Below are 25,267 nucleotides of genomic sequence, written 5' to 3'. Positions count from 1 at the left end.
TTTTTCGCGTCCACTCTGCATGTGGCTCGGGCTGCAGGAAGGCATGAATGACGGGGCCGGGCTTAGAGTAATAGGCTTACGGGTTTTTACAGCGTTATTCTTCTTACGCCTATTTATATGCAGCCGACCGTTTCTTGTGTAGTGAGTGGGGAGGAATGCGACATGCACAACAGCTTTCAGTCTGGGCGCAGTATTGACGGGGCTAGGACGAGGCGCTTACTCACACACACACACACACACACACACACACACACACACACACACACACACACACACACACACACACATTAAATTTTTGAGAGTCCATCCAAAATGAGCAAAAGTGGGCCGTGGACGGATCGTAATCTCATTTGTGACAGTTATTCCGTGAGGGAGAAAATCGTTGAAAGGCAAAATGTTATCGTCGGGTGGCCGATTGTAACCCATAATATTAAACCCTCCTTGTAAAGTACCGTCCTCTGACTTCAACCGCAGCTTCAGTCATGTTGAGAGCCACGGGGCAACGGGAACCCAGCAAGTAAGGAAGAGTGACACCACAAAGGGATCGTGTCAACACCGCTTGAAAATCCACCACCAGCGTCCCTCGGTCAAGCCTTATAAGCGTTTATAAATGAAGAAAAGTCATCATTATCATTCTCAAGATCAGTTTTGTTGTTGTTTTCTTGGGCTGGATGAGGCGATTGAAGTGGCACAAACATCAGAGACTCAGAGAGCATCCATGTCTCACACTGGAAGGGATTGTGTCACCTATATTTATGCAAATTGAAATAAAGCCATCATTCCCAAATAGACACGGTTACACACCATTCATGTTGTGTTGCATTGCGAAATAATACTCGTGGTGTCACTCCATTCACGCAGATCTTGACATGTGAATTGAATAGGGAAATGAATGGGCAAGTAAGTAGGTTAGTGATAATAGGGTATGAACTCCTATTTTGTGCCCACTCTACCAGTATTGTTAGTACTTGTATAAGAAAAAAATACTGCTCTGGAAAATCAAGATAAAATGATGTGACAATAGTTCGTTTTTCATACCTGTGCTCAATTTTCAGGTATATGTTACATTAGTAGTAGTAGTAGTTGTTGTTGTTGTTGTTGTTGTTATTTTACCACCACCAAGAACAGCAAAAAAGCAGAGTACAAAAAGGGATGGCGCGTACGAATGGGTGAATATAGCTTGTGCGTGCAGCCTGCGTTGAGAGTCGCCTGCCTGGCATGCGTCGCGTCTCCCGGTCATCCTGCAAGGGGATAGGCTAGTGCCGGTCGGGCGGGGGGTACCGGGGCCCAGATTTGTGATGGCGGGACAGACGGAGGTGTGAGGGTCAGGTGCACCTCCACCACCACCACCACCACCACCAGGTCGACCCTCTCCAATTATTGATCCACTCCTGTCCCGCCTCTGCCACCACCACCACCACCATCACAACCAACACCACCTGCCGCCATCCACACCACACCACACCTCCACTACCTAGGTTACCATCACCACTGCCACTGCTACCGTTTACCACCAACACCAACACCACTACACCACCACACCATCACTATCTAGGTTATCATCACTGCCACTACTACTGTCACCATTTACCACCACCACCAACAACAACAACAACATCACCACCACCACCACCACCATCCTCTCTTACCTCTTCCTACCGCTGGTTATATTCCCACCATAATTCCACCACCACCACTATATTCTTCCACCACCAGTAGTTCTTGCCTCCACCACCACCACTACTCGCCACCATAACCATACCACCACGTTACTTCGACCGCCGCTACCAATAGACTCCATCACCACCACCACCTTCACTCCCGCGTGCCCCCTGCCCCACCCCCCTTCCCATAAGCAGTATGATCCCGTAATAGCATGTGAGCGGCTCGCAGGCACGCCCGCCCGCCGCCCGCGCCCCGGGGAAGCATGCAACAGGGTCACTGCTTACCACCACCACCGCCATAATCAACACCAGCTGTGCATAACGCTCGTCCCCTTCCTCCCCCCTAATTCTCCACCCCATCCCATCCCCGATAACTACCTGCTTGTGGGTGGTGATGGTAGGGGTAATGCTGCTGCTGTTGTTGCTGCTATTGCTGTGTCTGAAACTACCATAACAGCTACTACTACTACTACTACTACTACTACTACTACTACTACTACTACTACTACTACTACTACTACTACTACTACTGTTACTACTACTACTACTACTGTTACTACTACTACTACTGTTACTACTACTACTACTGTTACTACTACTACTACTACTACTACTACTACTACTACTACTACTACTACTACTACTACTACTACTACTACTACTACTACTACTACTACTACTACTACTACTACTACTACTACTACTACTACTACTGCTACTGCAACTGATACACCTGCAACACCGACATGATCGCCAGTCGCATCATACATATCAGTAACATTCAGTCGGAAAATTGCCAGTGTTAATGCACATCTTTGACAATCAAACGTCAATCAGAAGCCAGCTGTTCCATAATTAGGGAGATGAAGCGGTTCGGGGAATAATAACGAAGCAGGAAAGCATTATCAAGAAAAAAACCCAACAATATTGATAGTAAAAGTAGTACCAGTAGTTAAAGTAATAGTAGCAGTAAAAATAACGGTTGTAGTAGTAGAAGTAGTAGTAGTTACAGCAGCAGCTGCATGCAAGTGTCTGCCGAAACAACGAGTCGGTATTTCGTTAGCTCTGCCAACACTCCCTCGTCAAATCCAGTAGTTAAGAGAAATAAATCGATATTTTATGACTGATCATCGAGTTATAAACGTACCCTTGCTGTCCCTAACCCAGAACGGACTCGCGTAAAGCAGGGGGCTTAAAGCAGCAGTTCAGCCGTCGATGAGACCTGACAGTCCAGATTTTAACCCCATGTCCCCGGGTTGTGTTCGATTGGCAAGGTTGTCCCAGGAGAGAGAATTACATAAACCACACAGGCCGTTTGCTCCAAACGAGAGAGAGAGAGAGAGAGAGAGAGAGAGAGAGAGAGAGAGAGAGAGAGAGAGAGATGCACGCGCGTGCGGTTGCGTGCACACACACACACACACACACACACACACCTGCGCGCGGGGCGAGGCAGGGTGGGGGCAGCCGCCCCGCGCTCGGCTGGTGTATTTCTGCTGACCTGGCGGCTTCTATTTTTTTTTTCTTTTTGTAATTTTTAAAACTGATTAATATTTTCAGCATTTTTCGTTGTTGATAGAAGTCGTATTATAATAAATAAGAAATTGCCCGCTATACCGTTTTTAAACAACAGTACTGATAATTAAAATATAATTATTTTGAGCGAGAAGTGCGAGTGGTGGAAAAAATATAGGAGTAAATGAAATTTCTCTCTCTCTCTCTCTCTCTCTCTCTCTCTCTCTCTCTCTCTCTCTCTCTCTCTCTCTCTCTCTCTCTCTCTCTCTCTCTCTCTCTCTCTCTCTCATATATATGTGTGTGTGTTTACTTATTTCCTGGTCTGGGCAAAAAAAAAAAAAAAAAAGAGATAAACCCATTCTTACCCTGCCAGATCTTTTCAAATTTATTGTTTCGGGGTGGTCGACTTGTGGCATGTTGCACTCTTTTCTACTGGACCGAGATCACAAAGTTTCATCCATGGATATTGTATGTGTATGAGCTTGTGGCCTTAGACGACGGTAGGAAAAAAAATTATCCTTGCAGCGATACTTAACACGGGACTGACTTTTTTGCGTTCACACTTCAGCGTTTGTTGCTCCGACCGGACACCTCACCTGGGCAACCAACCAACCAGCCGCCTACCTAGCCATGTTTGTTGCCTTTGCTGCTACTTCTACTGCTGTTATTATTGTTCTTGACTTGTTATTGTTCATCAGACGCTTTTACGGCATCGATGCTGAGAAAGAATCCCTTAGATTTCGAAACAAATATACATTACGTGGTAGTATGTACAGAAAAGAATTTAAGTTCGGGTTTATCAAAGAGCACTGTTATGATCATTGGTAACGTGTTGTCGGGGTAACGATGCTATTCTCGTCCTACTCTGGTGACCTATCCTTCAAGAGGCTGCCGCTGTTGCTGTCAGGGCGTCGAGAGGCGGACCGCGTGCAGTGTGTGTTTGTGTTATGGATAGGCAGGCCGAGGCAGACTTGGCAGGCCGCGGGGAGGACGGAGCAGTAGAGCAGCACCAGCACCAGCAAGAGGAGGAGGAGGAGGAGGCGGCAGATCGATGGTATGAGTCAGTGTGTCCATGGCTAGCGAGGAGGCACTATGCTGCTCCTCCACATTCCTCCGTCGGTGCCCCCCCTCCTCTCTCTCTCTCTCTCTCTCTCTCTCTCTCGTCGAAAGAGAAAAAAAAGTATTACGAAGCATAATCAATGTTCATCACACACAAACACACACACACAGAGGGCAGGTCGTTGTGCGAGCAGCGTTTGTCAGGTGGAGGGAGGAAGTAGTGGATAGACCATCATTACGATACTCTTGCTATTATAAGATGAAGGCGACAACGACAACAACAACATCCAGTGACCTTGTGTGGCGTGACTCTCCTTCGCGATGTTTTTTCTATACTTTAATTTTCCTCCTTCATCCTCCTCCTCCCCTTCCTCTCCTCTTCTTCTTTTTCATCATCTTTTTTTTCTTCTCAGGTTTTGCATCATTATAATCTTTGTCTCAGATGATCTTTGATTCCCTTTTAATATACATTCCACCCTGATATACTGACGTCTCTCTCTCTCTCTCTCTCTCTCTCTCTCTCTCTCTCTGTTTTACGTCGTCCCTTTTTTCCTTCTGTAATTAGCGATGTTTCACTCGGTAGACAGCGCGTCCCTCCTTTTCCTCCCCCATCACTGCCTTTCACGCCACTGCCGCACTTCATCTCCCGTCTCTCCTTCCTCTGGAGCTAGTTAATAATGTAATTTAAGTAGGTTTCAGTTTCCCCTGTGATTCCTGTCTTGTTCCTTGACCACCTGACCGTAGCTTCCGGAGCGGTGGTTTTCACTTACGCAACGCCTTCTTTTCCCGTACCTCTCCTTCCCGTGACTAGCAAGAAATGTACTTTTAGATTGTTTTTTGTTACTTTTTTTTCTTTAACACCTGTCCTTAGTTTATGTAGTGTTTTTTTGTTACTTTTTTTTCTTTAACACCTGTCCTTAGTTTATGTAGTGTTTTTTTGTTACTTTTTTTTCTTTAACACCTGTCCTTAGTTTATGTAGTGTTTTTTTGTTACTTTTTTTCTTTAACACCTGTCCTTAGTTTATGTAGCGCTAGTTTACTCATTTTTTGGCATTCTTTTTATTTGTCTTTTATTTCGCTTGCCTTTCTGCTGATTTATTCTATACCTTTGAAACGATTCTCTTAACTGCTACCATTTCCTTTATCCTTTCAGTGTCTTTCCTTTCCTTTCCCTCTCATATATCCACGCAATGGTTTTCTTTTCCTTTCCCTCATCCAGCTATCCACGCAATGACTTCGCTTTCCTGTCCCTCATCCTTAACAAATAGCATCTCCCTTACCTACCCCAACCATTTGCTGTTTTCTCTTCAACATGACGCGTCACCCTCCTTTTGTGCTACACGGTAAAAGACGCAGAGCACACGTTAGCGTCACCTGCCACGCCCCCTCACGCGCTGAGCCTAACACATCACCTTAGGCTTAGTGACTTGTGAACCCTACCTGAGACTATATACGAAGATACACGAGAAAATAATACGTACAGTGATTCCTTGGCCGAAGATCAGAGCCCCCCCCCCCCCTCCCCCACACACACCAGAACCCCTTGCACAGTTGATTGGCCTAGATTTTTTTTTATTGAATTATCAGTTTTGGGGAATTATTTAGCATACTCTTGAAACGCTGCATTTTTTTCATATTAAAACTTATTACCTATGTATTGAGACGCACGTATAATCATAGGGTCCCTCTGTAGTATCTTTGCACCTGTGTTTGGTCTCATTAGGTAATATTTAGGTCGCCTTTTTAAGTATGCAGCGGCTTGAGGCATTGGGAAAGTGCGGGACCATCTTACCTCTTGAGGGAGTAAGTGACCTTGGACACCGCTCTGCTGAAGTAAAAATAGAACTGTGTGTTATACTCATACCCCTCCCCTTCCTTTCCTTCCCTTACCTTCTTCTCTTCCCCTTCTCTATCGTCTCTCCGTTTCCCATTCCTTAGCTTTCCTCTTCCTTCTTTCCATCGCTTAAACTCTCGCACTTCCTCTTATCGCTTTTCTTGCATTTTGTTTTCTCATTTTCCTTACCTGTTCTCTACTTCGTTCCTTCCGTTCCCTCGTTATCGAAGTATGGATGGGTCTTGTAAAGCTGAGCGAAGTGACTGAGTTCGAGGTAGGCAGTGAGGTAGGTGGTGGAAGGTCGCACAGCCAGGAAGAATTGATCGAAGGAGAAAGGAAGAAAGCAAAGGGGGGAGGGAGGGAGGGAGGGAATACTGTGTCGGTGCATACGCATATAGGTGAGGGAGGTGGGGCGTTTGCTCTCTCTCTCTCTCTCTCTCTCTCTCTCTCTCTCTCTCCGTGGCGCAGTGGCTAAGGCTGAGACTCCTGATTCTGTCATTGGTCGGTCGTTCCAGCCTCGCCCGCGGCATCACTTGCTATTAGACATGGCACTTCTGTAATAGGATCATTGTGCTTTTTGTGACGGTATCTGCTGCTATATAGTAAGGCTGATGACCCTAGTTGTTGAGCCTGGTTGTTGCTCTCTCTCTCTCTCTCTCTCTCTCTCTCTCTCTCTCTCTCTCTCTCTCTCTCTCTCCAATGGCCTTGGCTGCAACACGTCACCGTCACTGGTGCGGTTTGTCGGGACTCAGGAAGCCATTACTCGTATTATCCGTCGCGAATGATCGACCTTTATATTATTTCTCCCGCCGCTCGAACATTTAATTGATCTGGAACGATCTGAAACGATTTCTCATCACCATGGAACGCGAGGCGTGGACATGAACCTCACTGGGCCGTTCATAATAACGAGAGGGTGGGTGGCTGTCGTGCTGGTAGCGGAGGAGCAACCCCAACCAACGCGTCGCGGAGGCCATCATTAGGGCCTTCGTATAGCCCGTAGGTGCGTGGGAGTCAAGAGTTGAAGGAAGGGAGCGTGGCGCGAGCCCGACCTTGGCTGCGGCCCCTCTCCTCTCCTCCTCCTCCCAACAGCTCCTCCCCCGCACTAAAGGGAACCACTGCCGCTGCACAGTTCTCCTCACAGTGTCAGTCTCTGGCGCTCTTCCTCCATCGACAGTTGTGGTGTGGGGTCTGCGGCGGACTGTGCGGTTGGGTTAGTCGTGATTACGTAACTGTTATGCGTTATGACTGACACACCCGGCCTGTGGATCACTAGGGCATTTGTTCCTGTTGTCGATGGAGTTCAAGGCCAGCCGGGAACTTGTTGAAATTGGACAAAACGATACACTTAACACCACTAGCTGGCAGTCACCCCTCACCGCAGCGGCAGCGAGACAGACAGCAGAGGAAGGCGTGTGTTCTACCAGCAGCAGCGCGAGGGGTCCGTGTTAGGCAATGGTGCCGGTATGTGATAATGTGTGTGTCTGGACGGGCTGCAAGGGACTATACTACTGTTATTGCTGTTGTGTCTAGTGTATGTCTACTGAGATGTCTGCATATAATCAAGAGATACCTCAAACCACCTCGCTCTGCACAGTACCCCCATCTCTTCCCTCCATGCAGTACTTCTTTTTATACAGTAGCGGAAGCAATTCAAGGACAGATAAATAAAAGCCCGCCAAGTGTCGCGTTTATTATTATAGCATGTCCGGGTTACTGTTGTGTCTGCATTCATTCAAAAGATAACATGGTCAGCCACTCTCCTCTCTGCACGGTGCCGCTTTCCCTCTTTGCATATATTATAACGTAATTGGCGTGTGTCGGCGAGGAGCTGGTGAGTGCAGTATATTTGCATTACGCTGTGTGTGTGTTGCCGACGCGTCGACTCGCCGCTGTCAATCCCTGAACTTGAATTTAAAATAAGATTACGCAACCGAATTTCTTCATAGTTCCGTTCATTTAGAGGAGTGACTCCCAAACTGGGAGGGCGTGATTCCGTCTGCCAAAAATTGCAGTTTTACAACACACACACACACACACACACACACACACACACACACACACACACACACACACACACACACACACACACACACATGAAAAAGTAACACAGTTTTGAATCATCCTCACGTGAGTTTCATTATATATATATATATATATATATATATATATATATATATATATATATATATATATATATATATATATATATATATATATACATACACACACACACAACGGATGGGGGAGCGTGAGGATTTTTTAGAAATCAATAGGGGGCATCATATAAAAAAGTTTGGGAACCACTGATTTTGAGTTTTAATACCGACGTACACCGTACTACAATCATCACCATCATCATCGTCGTTGTCGTCTCGTCTACATCACTGACTGGCCGACCAATATTAGAAGAGTAAAAGACCTCACACATTTTCCCCTCTTACATATATATATATATATATATATATATATATATATATATATATATATATATATATATATATATATATATATATATATATATATATATGAATTTTTAGCAAATTATATTCTATTGAGTGATTAAGTGTGAAATATTATTCACGGCTGTGTTTGGATTTTGAAGTAAAAAATATCTAATCCATTTATTTGATTTTATACTGATAAGTTGTGATTTTAGTTTACATTTATAATAAACATAGCACTTGCTAACAGTAGAGTGGACAAAAGACCTGAAGCTTGACTGGCGCAGTTAGATTTTTCTGATGCATTTAATTGTGTCAGTCGTGGTCTCTTTCTAAAAGTTAGCAGCAAGCGAATTGGGGGTTCCATTCTGTTGTGAGCCATTTTTGGAGTGGTCAGATTCATCATGTCTGTTAGGATGGTAGTGAATAAACTGCTTGATGCGCACTCGGTAATGTTTCAGGGGAGTGCATTTGGCTCTTTTTCTGCATTACATTTACAAAGGACCTCTTCAAGGTGACAGAATATTATTATTTTTTTTTCAAAAGACACTACACTCCTGTCAATTATTCCTTTTAACTAGTGTCAATTAGTCTGTGAATCATTGAACAGGAACGTGTTTTGAACATTTAGTTGGTGCTGAAAGTGGGATATGAAGTTAGATCCAACACAGTCAGTTGTGCTTCCAAATGTTTGTTCGTGGCACACTATTCCTGGATGGGTTAACACTACCTGAGGAGATACATAGTGATTCTTGTTTCCTTCTCAATTCAAAGTAAGCATTTGAATGTCACATTCATTAGTAGCATCTGCTACTCAGAAGCTTTCACTGATTAGAAAGGCATTAAAACTTTTGATTTACCTCCATTTCTGCCATTTGTTTCCAGTGTTTTGCAATTCCTATCCCTGACTACTGTTTGCCAGGCTGGTCTTCTACTACTGTATGTTACTTGGCACTATTTGACAAGGGTATTCCAAACAGCTAAAATCTGCACAGTTGGAATGTGATTTGTGATCTTGAACATTGTTGTGCTATCAGTACTCTTATCTAGCTAGGTATGTCTCCGATGCCCTGTTCACTCATGGGAACTTCATTCAAATGGGGGTAGGCCATGGTGTCAGCATCCCAACTTTCTCTGTTCCAACACTCCCACTCATTACACTCAAGCCCTTGCCTACCAACACTCTCTCCAAAACTCGCCCACTCTATTGAGCCATTCCATTGGTGGTCTCTCCCTGACACCTCCCATAACCTTGCCTTCTTATAATCTCTTCACAAAGTCATCCTCATTCATTTTCATCACATGTCAGAGCACCATGCTTCACCCATTCAAATACCTCATATTTCACACTTTTGTTACAACCATACTATATAGAACACAGAAGATGTGATCTATACCATTATACTTAAGTTTGATTTCTTTCCTCAACAGGGATGTGGTAGACTTGAGGATGAACCTGCGTGACCGAACGAGCCGTAGCCAGAGCAGCAGCCCTGTTAGCAGCAGTAGCAGCAACAGCGGTGGTGGTGGTGGTGGTGGCAAAAGTAGTGGCAGTGGAGGAGGAGGTAGCAGCCACTTCCGGAATCACCACTGTCGCTCTCCCCTCTCACTAGCCTCCACATGTTCCGTCACATCAACCAGTGTTCTGAAGTCACCAGTCAAGGCCTCTCGAGCTCAAAGGCAAATTAAGAGGTCAAACAGTGCCTTTGAGGTAAGGATAGAGTGTCTTTACTTTTTGAGACTTTGGATAATTTGGCAACTTCCTCAGAGCTAAAACATGAAATATACATAATTACATTTTTTTTTCACAATTTGATATTCTGAGATGTTTTTTTTTTTTTATGATGACATGTTCATGTAATGTTGGTTTCCTTTACATTGTTAAGCCATTTCAGTTTGTATTCCCACGAATGATGGCAGGACTGTTGATCATTGTAGGTCTTTAGAGCTTGTTTAGTTAGCATTTTGTAGGTTGTTGAGTGAGTTTCTTGTATTAAGTAATAGATAACTGTACCTGTTATCAATACAACTTTTATCTTCACAGGAACAGAATGAAAATTTGCTGTTGTCACCAGCGCAGTACAACAGTGTGGTGAATGCCTCACTTCCTAATTGCCACTCTTCTTCATTTCTCCGCACATCTCGATATGCTAGCAAATTCTCCAATTGCAAGTCCAACCATCAAGCTCCAGTAATTGACTCAGATAACAATATCATCGGCTCTAAATTGCTCAAGCCACGTCCTCTGAGGATCAGCAAGTATGTCTCTGCCAGTACTTGCAGACTTGGCTTCACTTTACTTGAGTTGAAAATGGATGTTTTCTTGTGTTTTGAACTCTTTGACATATGTGCTCCCTCATATATCCTTTATGTTTGCTTTATTTTGGCACTTTTGACTTGTTTCAGGCGCCAGAACCAGTCTCCACCAAATTACAAGTGTCACCCACCCCGCAAGCCACACAGCAAACGACACCATATTGCTAATGGAAGTCAGGCATCAAAGGTATTGCCTGAAGTTTGTAGTTAATGTCTTGGTATCATTGTCATTATTGTTATCATCATCATAATACTCACTATTGTAGGCAAAAGCAGTTTCAGGCAGTTGAATGAATCAATACTATAACTAGTTTTAAATCTGCTTCCTGCACTCCTCAAAATTAGTAGGAAACTACGGACGTAAGTAAGTAATCACATAAAATCAATGATTGTTTTAACCCCATAAGTACTATGAAGCCTGATTTAGCACCCCCTCTAAAGAACTGCAGTTTAAATAAATGCATTAAATTGACATGTTTGGAAAAGGGGTTGCCAGCTGTCCTATAACCCTTTGTATGGCAACATTGAAGCATTTGTGTGGTTAGTTTGCCTCTGGCTGTAAGTGCCTTTGTATGGCAACATTGCAGTATTTGTGTGGTTAGTTTGCCTCTGGCTGTAAGAGAGAGCATCATGAAACCTTTAACCATCAGCAGCCATGTGCTCACTCTTTGATAGACAAGGGAAGGCCTAGAAATCATCTAGAGACTAAAGTAGACACCCCAGCTGGCATATGTAATGCGCTAAATGCATATTTTACAAATTTTGCTTCTCTTGCACCCATTTATATCACTTTCTGCATCACTTACATCCATTTATTGGACAGTATTTACTTTTATATGTTGTTTTGAACATGTAATATTGTTTACTATTAACATCAAAATATATTTGTACTCATCCATTTTTTTATTGATTTTTTATGGAGAATATTTCAACTTGACACTCCACACTTTACCGTTACTATGTAACATAACAATGCAAATATGTTTTTAGTGCAGAATTTTATGCTCCATATTCTTGTGATATCAACAAATAATGAGTATTTTGAAAATATGGCCCTAATTGTGAATTGGGAGAGAGGCAGTCTTAAAACTTCATTCTTAAGGAGTTAGTTTTGTTTAGAATACTTCATATATCCCATATTTTCTTTGGGTGTCATCATAAATGACTATTGCACCACAATGATCTTGGGCTTGTATAATCACAGTCGGTTGATATTTATTCATATTCTCAATAATTGTTGATGGTCATTGTAGTTTTTTACTGAATTGTATATGGCCTCTACCATGAGCTTTACCTGTAGTACATGCACTTGAGCTTTTTCAATATTGTATCTGACATTCCATCTTGATTAACTATGGTCAGAAGTAATGGTCTTCAGCTTGCTGTTCAAAGTCTGTAAGTCTAGACTTACTCAAGCTACTGTTTGTGAAATGGTTTAGCTTCTGCTTGTGGTTTCTTGAAACTTTTTAGACTTAGTGCAGGAAATAGGTTATGATGCTGGATACATTGAAGCTAAACATTTTGCTCATGACCTCAAACTTCCCTGTACATAACCACCTCAAGTTCTGTTCTCTAGGAGTAGGTGCTGTTGAAGCCATGAACATCTCTATTTCATATATTCTATAAGCAAAGTAGATGTGGTTATTTGTCATAATTTTCAGAACTAAGTTCATGATATGAAATTTTCATTGGCATTTATAAATGAGATTTTCCTTAGAATACAGTCAATTATGATGGTATGAAAAATATGATTCTAAAAGTGATGCAAATTTGTTTTAACATATTATATATTTTCTTCCAAACCTTAAAGCAGGTTCTGAAAGAAGTTCACGAAATGAAGACCGCAGCCATGGACACCTCTCTCTTCTCTCCTGTGTATGCAGTTGACTCCACTCCCTCACCACTCTCCTCACCCCTCACTAGCCCATCTCTGGGACGAACCTTCTCAAGGGAAAATATAGAGGAACATTGTCTGGAGAAAGAACCAGAAGATTTAGAAGATGTTGAAGACTACGAAGACCAAGAAATTTGCATTCAAGAGAGGTTGTGTCCAGACGACAGTTCCAGCAGCCCAAGCCTTACACAACTGTCAACTCGTATTCAGCTTGATATCCCAAGCATTCTTGACCCACCAATGTCAGATTCATCACAAGGTAGATAAGAACTTCTACTATCTATACCCTATTTTAATACTACAACTACACTAGTTTAGACAGATCTCTCAATATGCAGTATTCTATCCACCATGTGGAGGACATAACTAAATAAGGTGTTCACTGTAGGGCAACAATGATGATTTCCTTGTACAGCAAATTTTGTGTGGAGAGGCTTTTATCTCTTAGCATTTTAGCATGTTCACTCTTGAGAAATGTTGTTTCTGAGGGAAATTAATTGAATGTTTCAATATACTTGATAGAGTTACAAATGTGGACAAATCCAAATTGTTTATGATTAAAGACCATGAATGAGAAATAATGGCACAAAACTTAAGAGTATGCAATTAAATTCAGATTGCACCAAACCAAATTCTTTTTCATTTACATTGTTGTACAGGAATGAAATAAACTCCCACCTTCAGTGGTTCAGTGCAAAATGATTGGTTCATTTAATAACAAACTTGACCATGCAGTGTTTTGATGGCCATTTGGTGTTTCACTCAAATTGAAGATCAGATCACCTACTGTGGGCTATAGGGTCTGTGTAATAAAAAATGTTATTCTACTTTCAGGGTTAGAACCTGAGGAAGCAATGATGATCGCTCAAGTTTCTCACTGCACTGTGCAAGAAAATAAAGAAAATTATGAGGTAAGTCAGAAAGTTAGTTTTCTTCATGTAACTATTGTGTTATTGAAAGGTTGATGCCATGAGCCAGAAAAGTGTACATAACAGGTGTTAAAAAAAATGTTTTCCTTTATTTTCTATCATTCCATGACTTGTTACAGTTGCTTGTCATATCATACCACCTTTATCTTGACTTTTGCACTGAACATTAGTTCATATAGTAAACTGCCATGTTATTATATTTATGCAATGATAAATAGCACTGGTTCTTGTATATTCTACTTACATATTACATGTTTTTCTTTAAATGTTTATCTAGCTCTGTTTAACCTGCACAGTTTGAATGTCAGATAAAGAGAACGGCCATGCCAGGTTTCAGTTTTTTTTACTTGCCTATAGAAATCTCCAGATAAAGATAGGTTTAACAGTGTATAGTTTAATTACATGTGATTACTTGTGTGGCTTCCTTGTGGTTCTTATCTCTGCATATTATCTATTGTTTTGGTTGCCAGCACTGCAGTGTAGTGTAGTAGTACTAATGTAAGCTAATCTCTTCTCAGGCTGGTGGAGCTTATGAGAGTTCATGTGATGAGGGTTATGAGGAATGGGAGGCCTTTGATCCCTATTTTTTCATCAAGCACCTGCCCCCGCTCACACCAGAGATGAGGGCAAGGAACCCAGCTCTGCCCCTCAAGACCCGCAGTTCACCAGAGTTTACTCTTGTCTTAGATCTGGTAAGGAATAATTTCACTTGACAGGAAAATTCACAGTATCATTGTAAACTACAGTAAATCCTCAGTTATCCACATTAATTCAGCCAAGGTCCTTGGGATAAACGAAGGATCAGGATAATGTCAAAGGAATTTTTACGACCCTCCTAAAAGTAGCTTGAAAAAGTCTCGCCAATAGTTTTATACACTGAACCTTTGTTGTTTTTTACAGCCAGGCTGGACCTTGAGAAGTCATGGCTAAATAGCTGTTATTTAGCCAGTCACACTAACAACTCTTATTACTGGTCAACTTTTCCTAGCTTTCCCCATCCAGGGGAAATGGTCACATTGCAGAAACATCTAATGTTGCCACACAACTTTCAAATCATTTTCATAGTAAATCCTCATATATCTTCATTAATTCAGTCAAGGTCCTTGAGGAATCAGGGTAAATAAAGAAATCTGGATAATGTGAAAGGAATTTTTATGATTGGCCCTCCCAGATTCATATTCACTAATAATGCTGATGATCAAACTAAAATAACATTGGAATTCATTAATTTTATCAATGTTTTTTTCATTCACTTTCCATTCCTTCAGTAACTCTTACTTTATACAACCATTACAATTAATTATGTCATTCGTTCATCTTAAAAATTACCATGCTACAATTTTTTTCTGTCTTTTACTCTGTAACTTCAAAGTACCTTGTTCACTCCATGATGATGTGCTATAACCCAGAAGATAATGGTCTACAAGGATGCATTTTAGATACCTCTTATCTTTAGTAGATAGAGGAGGGGTGTGGTGAGGTATTGGTAAGTCTAATCCAATATCAGCTTTTGGTATTTAGTTAATATGCTACTAGAGGCCTTAATAATTGAAGGAAATCTTTTAAAATACTTTCGAATTTAAACAAACATAATTTTGCTTGTAGGTGACATTTTTGAGTGCATAAAAATAAAGAAGCTTTGCAGCAATTAAGAACAAGGTACTTTGAATTTACAGAGTAAAAGACAGAAAAAAATTGTAGCATGGTAATTTTTAAGATGAACGAATGACATAATTAATTGTAATGATTGTATAAAGTAAGAGTTACTGCAGGAATGGAAAGTGAATGAAAAAAACATTGATAAAATTAATCAATTCCAATGTTATTTTAGTTTGATCGTCAGCATTATTAGTGAATAATCATAGTGGAAAAGTAAAATACCAGCATAGTACATTGTATTTTATGATAAGCACAACTGCTACATGTATATTATGACTTGAGTTCTAATGACTGTTTGTATTCGCATGTTTTAGGATGAAACGCTGGTTCACTGCAGTCTACAGGAACTTGAGGATGCCACCCTCAGCTTCCCAGTGGTGTTCCAGGATGTCAACTACCAAGTGTTTGTCCGCACCCGCCCCTATTTTCGAGAATTCCTGGAACATGTTTCCAACTTATATGAGGTCATTCTCTTCACAGCAAGCAAGAAGGTATATGCTGACAAACTTATGAATCTGCTTGACCCACAACGAAAATGGATCAAGTAAGTAAAGTAAAGGAATCATATTGGAATGTTAAATTGAATTTACAGTATTGCAAGACATCTTGAGGGGATATCATTGATTGCTTCAATTGTTTAAGTATATTGATAACTGAGTTCTCCTGTATTGTCCCATAAAGTTGACTTAAATTTAAGATAAATTCCACTGCCTGTTTTCTTGAATAAGAAAAATATACATTTGTTGTTGTCAGCTATTGAGATTTTACCTTCATAACAATTAATGATTTTTATTACCTTATGTTATAGGTACAGATTGTTTCGTGAGCACTGTGTGTGTGTTCAGGGTAACTACGTAAAGGACCTAACAATACTAGGAAGAGATCTTTCCAAGACAATTATTGTGGACAACTCTCCTCAAGCATTTGGCTACCAGGTGAGTGTAAAAGTAAAATGCTTGACAAATCAACCTCTTTATCAACCTGAAATATAATGGCATGTAAAACTTTTATTAGGGCTCTAGAATCAATAAGATAGAAAAAAATGTGATAGTGGTATGATGCACATAGTTATCAGCTTGGATACCTGGTATGTGTAGTTTTGGGGGTTATTGGTTTAAGTCCATATTTTTCCATACGGTAGAGTTTATACATAAAAGCCCACCTTATATATTTTTGGGGGGTGAATCCAGTAATATATATGGCCACATGGGAGAGTCTTTGGAAAGAGAATTGGCAAAAAAGTGAAATTTTATAAGCGGGTGAGGCTGCCAAAGCTCACAGTCTTGGCCTGAAAACTTAATAATTAAGACCCAAGTGAGAGGGTGAAGACTATGACAGGAGAAAGCTTTGAGGCTGCAATATATGGAAATTTATGTGAAGACTAATTATAATGTTTAAAAATTCTACTGTAGTTGCATTTCACAAACTTCAGTTTTCACTGAAGTTTTCCTTTTGAGAAGCTAGCCTCACATATATTTAACACTTCATACTGCTTCTTTTAATTTTACCCTTCATAATTCTAACATTTAATAATTGTCCTTTTGACAGATAAATAATGGAATTCCTATCGAGAGCTGGTTTGTTGACAAGGATGACAGGGAGCTTGAGAAGTTGCTGCCTTTCCTAGAGTCACTTGTGGACAAGGATGACGTGCGACCATTCATTCGTGAAAAGTACAAACTGGAAACTTATCTGCCCCCAGACTAAGCTCTAACTTTCGGTGTGAAGGTTCACAAACATTAGAAACATTGATTTGGTACAAGTGCTATTTCATCTCCAGTAAAACGTAGCAGTGTTTCATATTTGCATTTAGCTCAAGAGGTTATTAAGAAAAGGTGCCTGAAATTAAAATAGTCACTCAAGTGTTGCTGCTTGTATTTCAGGTTTTAAGTAATGATTGCCAATGAATGGCCAGGTCTTCTGGTTATAAGGAATTGTGCTGAAATAATGAAAGGTATATTTCCTATAGTACATCATCTTCAAGTGGTATAAAGCCAACTGGCTGCAAGGTACAGCAATTTCCTATCAACATACTTTGTACAAATGGGAAAATATGGAAGTTGAAAGTTATTCAGTGAATTATGCATTAAGCTCTCAAGAGATACAATTTAATTTCTAAGATTAGTGCTTCATGAATTTTATATTATGATCTTATGTAGTTAATATACACCAATATCAAATAATATAAATGAATAAAAAATTCAAGAAAATTTATGTGATACTACATTGTCACACACACACACACACACACACACACATATATATATATATATATATATATATATATATATATATATATATATATATATATATATATATATATATATATATATATATATATATATATATATATATATATATATATATATCTATATCCGTGTGTGTGTGTGTAAAAAAAATACTTAAAATCAAGAATACTGCAAATGAAAAGTTTCAGAGGAAAGAAACCTGCCCATTATTGTTGCGAGTCAAGTGTGTGGATCATTCCTGGGAACAGCTGAGCATCAGCTCAAGAGGATTTTTAAGATAAGTGAAAGTGATGAGGAACTGTATTATAAATCTAGTTTTATATTATTGTACATAGTGATGAGTTTAGCGATATTGCATAATTGAAGGATTCAGTTTCGTTTCTGTGACTGTGATAGGGGGAAAAAGGCCTGAGTGCAGTCTGAGTGGAAAGAAAGTACTACAGAATGTTGATGTGCACTGCCTAGTAGGGTCTATAATGTTAAGAGTTATTAACTGTATAGATTTTAGAAAATAAGTACACATCTATTAAGAATTTTAGTAGGTATATTTGTGTAACCTAGCCTCTGACCCTTTACCCTACCTCACAATTTCAGAAGTTCCCAGTAGTTCTAATTTTTAACCATAATACAGGTATCAGGGTGTACACTATCAGGTGTGAAACCCATATTTGGCTGACGAAAACATTTGTTCACACATTTCAATGTTATGAAAGTATACAGAATTAATTGAGTAATTATCTGATATGCATTTGCAGACTTGGGTTTTTCAATTTGGGTTTCTTTGTTCATCTGTCAGTCAATCTGCCTACCTACTTACCTACCACCTACCTACCTTCCACCTACCTACCTTCTGCCTACCTACCTACCTACCTACCTTCCTTCCTTCCTTCCTTCCTTCCTTCCTTCCTACCTGCCTGGTCCCCTCACTCCATTCTCTCTCTCTCTCTCTCTCTCTCTCTCTCTCTCTCTCTCTCTCTCTCTCTCTCATACACACACACACACACACACACACACACACATTTGTCACTTTCATGGCATACTGTGAGTACTTTCCTCATGCAAAATTTCTTTGATGTACAAAAAAATCTATCAGTCTAAGGGAATTATTTGTATAACATCAACGAAGAGTTTGCTTCTTTTTATGTGTTTTATGTTATTTATAGAAGTTCATTCATCCTCATCCTCATCCTAATCATTTTCATGCTCATGATTATCATCTTTGCCATCAAATATCCTGTATCAAGTGAGTTGTAGGTGCGCAGATAAAAATAAATAGATGGATAAAATGGTTTCATTCAAAGGAATAAAATAACACTTGGAAAAATGGATCTGACACACACACACACACTAATATAATTGATTCACATTGTAAGAAGTCATCAGCTTAACACATGTGCCTGTCTACACATGCAGACCTGACCTAGGACAGGTATAGAATATAATTTTGAGACTGACCAATTTGAAGTTAAAGTCAGAAATGTTAGATTTCTATGCCTAGCACCCAGATTCCTGTGTTGTATAGTTATTTCATCATCATAAAAGCACTTTCTGTATTCACACATATGCCATCATTGCCATACCTTCCACTGCTCCTCCCAACCAATCTTGAATAGTATAAACTGTTTTGATATTTTCTTGAAAAGTTATTTACATGTATTTAATTGTTCTGATAATTGTGCGGCTCTGCCGTAAGGTAAATAATAATGATGTTTATATGTTGGTACATTGTTTCAGGAATTATATGTTAAAGTTTTAAAAATATATATTTCAAGGAACTTGGGTGAGTGGCAGCAAGTGGGCTTTTGGTGATGAATGGACCATAGAAACCACTTGCGCCATGTAATAGTTTTGTTATGGGGTCATTATTTTTCAGTATAAATTGATATGTAGAAGCATAGTCAAAGATACAACCAAAGAAGCAAACTCTTTTACTGTGAAATGTAAATAGTATAAGAAACACAGGGAAACATGGGCACCACTTCATCCTGAGCTGCACAAGACAGTGCTCACCCTGCCACTTTATCTGAAGGTAAAATTTTGTTGAAACAACATAGGGCTGTTTCATTATGCCTGCTGTGTGTTACTTCAGATGTATCATATAAGGAACAGATTTATCTTTTATGTTTTAGTAATTTTAGATAAAGTAATATGTATAAAGGGTAACTGATAAGTGCAAATTACAAATGTATATACAGTTATGAAATTATTAAGTAATTATTATTGGTACAACCATGACTGTTTTGTAATCATAGTGTTTTCAGTGTTAAAATATTCACTGATGATTTGAAATATAATAGTTAGGCTGCTTTCTGTTCTGATGACTGCAGTGGAATCTTGATCTAACAAACTTATTACCGGTGAATTAATTGCTAAACTAAAACTCTCTCTCTCTCTCTCTCTCTCTCTCTCTCTCTCACACACACACACACACACACACACACACACACACACACACACACACACACTCAACATTTAAATGCATTACAGTAGAAAACACCAGTGCACATTAAATGCATTTTTTACTGTATGCTTTTATTGGCTGTGGTGTAAAAATACACACACACACACACAGATACACACACACATTCCGTGGTGCAACTGGTTAGAGAGCTGCGCTGCCAGGCTTCATGGTCTGACAGGGTGGCGGTTCGAGCCCGCTCAGGCTGGATTCTTTCCGTTGACTAGGAGTGGTTACTGTCCCCCCTTGAGCAAGGGGTATGGGGTGTGTGGTGTGTGAGGTCCTGGCAGTACCCATAGATTGACGATAAAGAGCACTTGCTCATGCGAGGAGGGTACCTGCTGGCGATTACGAGTCCAACACGTGATCAGGCCGTGGTGAATTACACACACACACACACACACACACACACACACACACACACACACACACACACACACACACTTTAAAAGTCAATCTTCTGTAGTAAATATAGCCTATTGAATTGGTCTAGTTTCAGCATAAGGGTTGATACATGAGCCTATTTTCTGTATGAAACAACCAGATTGATATACTTTTCCGCATTAGTTTTATGGAAGTGAAAAAGTGATCTTAAGGACAGACCACCTGGTCTGGACCACAGGATCTGTGCAGTCTGTTTATCTATTTAAATCTCTCTCTCTCTCTCTCTCTCTCTCTCTCTCTCTCTCTCTCAAGATGTAAATTTTAACCATTACATATAACAGAGTAACATGTAGCACATAGCACTTAAATGCAGTAGAGTAGAAAACATCACAGTGCACAGTAGTTGCATTTCTGTTTTGAGACAGTAGCACATCAACATCGAAATATTTAAACAAACAAAACATGTTACATGAATCTGTAATGGAATTTTGCTCCTATTTCAGCAAAATATTGTTTAGTCACAATATCCAACTGAACTAAATACTTCACTTAAATCTAAGCTTCTGTTATATCAAGAATCCACTGTATGAGTTTATTGGCTGTGGTGTAAAAATACACACACACGCATACACACACACACACACACACACACGTTACAAAAGTCAGTCTTCTGTAGAAAATATACCCTCTTAAATTTCTCTAGTTTCAGAAGAAAGGTTGATACATGAGCTTATTTTCAGTATGAAACAACCAGTTTGGTATGCTTTTCCGCTTTACTCTTTTATGAAAGTGAAAAAGTGGGTTACAAGTTACTGTAAGTCGCTATGTATACTGCATATAAGAACCCTCTTTTATATAGGTCAAGTATCCCACATTAGTACAAAAAAGTAACCATTAGTAGCTTTGTGTGGGGAACAAGACACCCAAACCTGTGCTGCCCAGAACTAATGTTGATGGAAAAGTAGAGTGTGTTGGAAAGGCTCGTTGTTGACAGCTGATGCTATGAAGTGAATTTAGCACTAGCAGGTGACCCCACAGCTATGTCAGGTGCCCTTAGCTTCTTCACTTGTTTTATCAATCATAACCCACCTTTACCAGTAAGATGTGTTAAGGGCTTCATAATCACAATCCATGGAGTTTTTTTGTTTTGAAAAAAATTATAACTACAAGTTTGCATGTGTCAGTCTTGTTCTAATAGCAACAAGTTGCCTTAAGGAAACAGGAGCAACTTTTTACAGCCACATTCCCTGCTTTTGCCAACCCTTTCAACACGAGGGATACAAGGCCATGCATGGCAGGGACATCCACTTCCCTGATCTGAGACACGCTGGCCAATTATGGGGAAAAATTATACATCTGGAAAAAACTTGGGTTTGAATTTCTTGGTATACCAGCAAGATACCTTGCTTTTATTTCACATTGAGAACAAACACCAAGTTTTCCCTTTATTACCATATACTTTGCAATGTTTTATACAACTTATGTTACAACAATGAGGGAAGTGCTCTACATTATTTATCATATGTCAGGTATCAATTGCGTTTCACTGAAGACACCTTGATTTTTAATGCCTACCATTTTGTTATACTATTCTAATTCAGATTTATATTTCTCGTTAATTTGTTAGAAGTGCACACCCTAGAAATGAATACCAGATTATCTGGATTGATTTATCTCTCCAAGACATTTTTAAGGAACTGCCAATAACATTATGTAATGCATCATTACATTACTCACAAATTTAGATCATTGTTACACTGTCAAGTGATGGACTGCTTCCACATCAGATCCTCAATCATACATATGAAGGACAGGAAGTATGCTCTTGGCAAATTTTGATAGACTTGCTTACGCTATCCAAGGTTACAAAGGGAAGAACAAAAAAGTATTGCTCTGTGTTGTAATTGAAAAGGTACAGCAATAAGAATGGTGCTTATTTGCAGAACACCAGAGTTGGCATACTGCTTGGTAGTGACAAGAGTGTTCATGGCTCTAAAAATACAGCTTGAGGATTCAGTTGGAGTGGTTATGCAACTTCTTAAGTTTAATTACAAATAATAGTCAATGATAGCACAAAGTACTCTGGCTTTGGGTTGCCCCACAGTGTGGTGAAGATGGAATGATGTTTTTTCAACCTGCATTATGTGTAACATATCTTAAAAATCCAAGTCTCTTGGAGAAGAAGGATACTTGACCTATATGATATTCCTGGTGGAGCTCAGGCTTATGTGGAATGAACAAGTCATATCTCTTGTATTTACATCTAAAGATATCTTTATCTGTGTAGTTACTTTATAATTTTACTCACCATTTCAGCTGTGTACAATTAGCAGATTCTTCAATTTGAGTTTAATTCAATTTCTACAGAATAAATTAAGAAAATAAGAAGTCAAGTTATTCAATGAAATCCTTAACTTCTCAAAGATGTCTTTTACTATCCAGGTACGTACCATTACCACAGTACTGTGTCAGCAGTGGAATTAGCTTCTGTTGTGTTAAGCTTCCCCACTGTTGGGAACAGGAAAATAAGAAGTTTCTTAAATGTAATCCTTAATTCCTCAGATGTTTCTGTTACTACCCAGGTACATTACCACAGTAATATAAGACACAAAATACTTTTAGGCAGCCAAGTACCAGCTGGAACCACTATATACCCCAAGAATAGGGAAGAACTGAAAGGCTAAGTCCATCATACATTACATTATTAGCCCTCTATACCATTACACACACTTGGGGAGAGAGATAGAGGATAAATGAAATTGACCAGTTTCTGGACTTGGGTCATGTATTGTGGATTGTCATATGCCATCATGGCCTACAGTTTAACTTAGGGTCACAAATCACGGACACTAGTGGCCATACCAATGGGTAAAAGGAAGCCATAGTACGATGGCCTGAGACATGGAAAAAGACTCTGCCTTCCTACCTTGGGGATTACAATCCCGGTTTAAATGTTGGGAATATTTTTCACGAATATATCAATTAATCGTGTTTTGAGACTGATGTGTCAAGTGTAATGATGGAACGTGAAGTCGGCGAGCGCCACTACACACCAATGAAGACAGCCCTGTGGCTCTCGCCGGGTGTGGACGTGCGCTCCCTCTCTCCTTCCCTCTCTCCCTTCATTAAATTAAGTGAATTCACACATACATAACACTTTTTATTTACATACGTACTGTTTTAATTTGTTTTTTGTTTTTTTAATAGTTTTAACCTAGTTTTTACCTGTTATTTTAATATTTTAACCTTTTAATCGGTAATGGCAACTACACTTAATAAGTGCCGGACGAGGCTGTTCCAGTCCACGAACCGGCACAGTGACACCAAAGTCTATGACTTTGAGTGACACGAGGAATTTGCCGACAGCACAACACGTACCGTACACACTCAGTGAAGGTAAGACACGAAAACCGTTATTCCGTCATACACAGTGCCTTCCTGATCACCACATTTATATACATAGCACTATTTCTACACTCATTAACACGTACACAAACAACAATCCCACAGCAGTCACAAACAAGCACCCATACTCAACAATCGTTTTCGCACACCGTGGTTCAGTGTTTCAATCGGCACACCAAAAAACAAACGACACACCATCCTTCTCAGGGGCGCTATGGTCAACCCTGGCCCTTATTGCCCCAAGTACCTTTACCAATTAACTTTGTAGCAAGGCGGTGAGGTGGGGGCAGAGGGCCATCCAGTGTGATTCGATCGTGTCGTGATGGATCCGGGCATGCGTTGGTACCACGTCAGCGGTATCGGGTCTTTCACGCCGACTTACGCTGGATTGCTTGACAATAGCGTCTCGTGGATCTGCATAGATGCGGCATTCCTAATTTCTCATCCTCATTCTTCTCAGCTAATCCTATTCCACTATTCAACTCCTTCGACACGCTTTATCAACACAACACATACAACCAAGTGAGTTAGGTGTGATTCTAGAGTTTTGCCAAGACAGGTTACGTATGGCTCACCAAAAGCTAACTTCTGTTCATTAAACTCTTGTAACACGTCCAGTCTATTTGACTGTGGCCTTGATGAGTGTGAAATATCCATTGTGAGTCTGTAATAACAGCTAGAGCCCTATGGGAGAGATCACTTCCAGTAATTTTGGCCATAAGGGCCGCAGCTTCCCTCAGCAGCTTCGATGTCTGAACCTGAGGTGAACGATTGTTTCAGTCCTTGTATAGCGCTGTGCCTCGATCTCTCACAATGATTTCCAATTTTCCATAGACAGTACAGAGGGAGGGCGGTTACGACAGCAAGACACACAACAATGGCAGTGTGTGTGTCTTGCTGTCATAACCGATGGTTTCCTCCCAAGACGACTGACTGTTAGCACATCTCAACGGCCTTGCAGTTAAATTATACACTTTGTATCCCCTCTATGGCATGTTGCTACAGCCGAAAGCTAGGCAGCAAGGCATTGTTACATTAAAAAGCAGCCGAATCCGCTTCCAAAAGAGGTCAAATTGTTTTTTATTACCTCAGTTCAAAGTCGGCGCGGTGCTCGAAGGACCAAAAATGGCGCCCAGCAGCCTTATACACAGGGCTGCTTATGTCAGGACTTTCTCTATCAAGGGACTCTACTCTCTACCCGCCGTCTGGGTGGTTGCGCAAAAAAAAAAAAAAAAAGGAATTTCGAGGTCATTTCAGGACTATTTGGTTTATTATAGCAGCATGTGGTTTTCTCCTCCCTAGTAGTGATAATATATCACCACCAAACAACCCTTTTTTTTTTTTTTTTTTGGTATTTCGTTGGGGATATACCCCAATGGAAAAAAAATCGATCCCTTTAGCAAATTAGTGGACTTTAGGTAATTGTAGTGGGAAGTTATTATTTTCCACACTCAACTATA

The 25,267-nt window shown here is 40.2% G+C and overlaps 1 protein-coding gene across 5 annotated transcripts in view; it reads left to right on the top strand.

Annotated features, from left to right (window-relative positions):
* Positions 1 to 17,523, top strand: part of LOC127005846 (CTD small phosphatase-like protein 2-B) — a 44,678-nt gene extending 27,155 nt beyond the window's left edge. For 3 of the 5 annotated variants that reach the window (XM_050875064.1, XM_050875096.1, XM_050875107.1), the window contains exons 2-10: positions 9,945 to 10,224; positions 10,558 to 10,772; positions 10,920 to 11,016; positions 12,640 to 12,982; positions 13,558 to 13,634; positions 14,171 to 14,344; positions 15,626 to 15,855; positions 16,120 to 16,246; positions 16,860 to 17,523. In XM_050875064.1, the coding sequence (XP_050731021.1) occupies positions 9,945 to 10,224; positions 10,558 to 10,772; positions 10,920 to 11,016; positions 12,640 to 12,982; positions 13,558 to 13,634; positions 14,171 to 14,344; positions 15,626 to 15,855; positions 16,120 to 16,246; positions 16,860 to 17,018 (1,702 nt within the window). In that variant the 3' untranslated portion in view covers positions 17,019 to 17,523. Of the gene's footprint in view, positions 1 to 6,879; positions 7,534 to 9,944; positions 10,225 to 10,557; positions 10,773 to 10,919; positions 11,017 to 12,639; positions 12,983 to 13,557; positions 13,635 to 14,170; positions 14,345 to 15,625; positions 15,856 to 16,119; positions 16,247 to 16,859 lie in introns of those variants that run through there. The other 2 variants (XM_050875085.1, XM_050875074.1) reach the window with 2 other exon arrangements.
* The last annotated feature ends 7,744 nt before the right edge of the window (positions 17,524 to 25,267 follow it).

Source organism: Eriocheir sinensis, chromosome 3 (assembly GCF_024679095.1).
Source record: "Eriocheir sinensis breed Jianghai 21 chromosome 3, ASM2467909v1, whole genome shotgun sequence".
NCBI classification, from domain to species: Eukaryota; Metazoa; Arthropoda; class Malacostraca; order Decapoda; family Varunidae; genus Eriocheir; species Eriocheir sinensis.
This window is presented reverse-complemented; position numbering and strand designations above follow the sequence as displayed.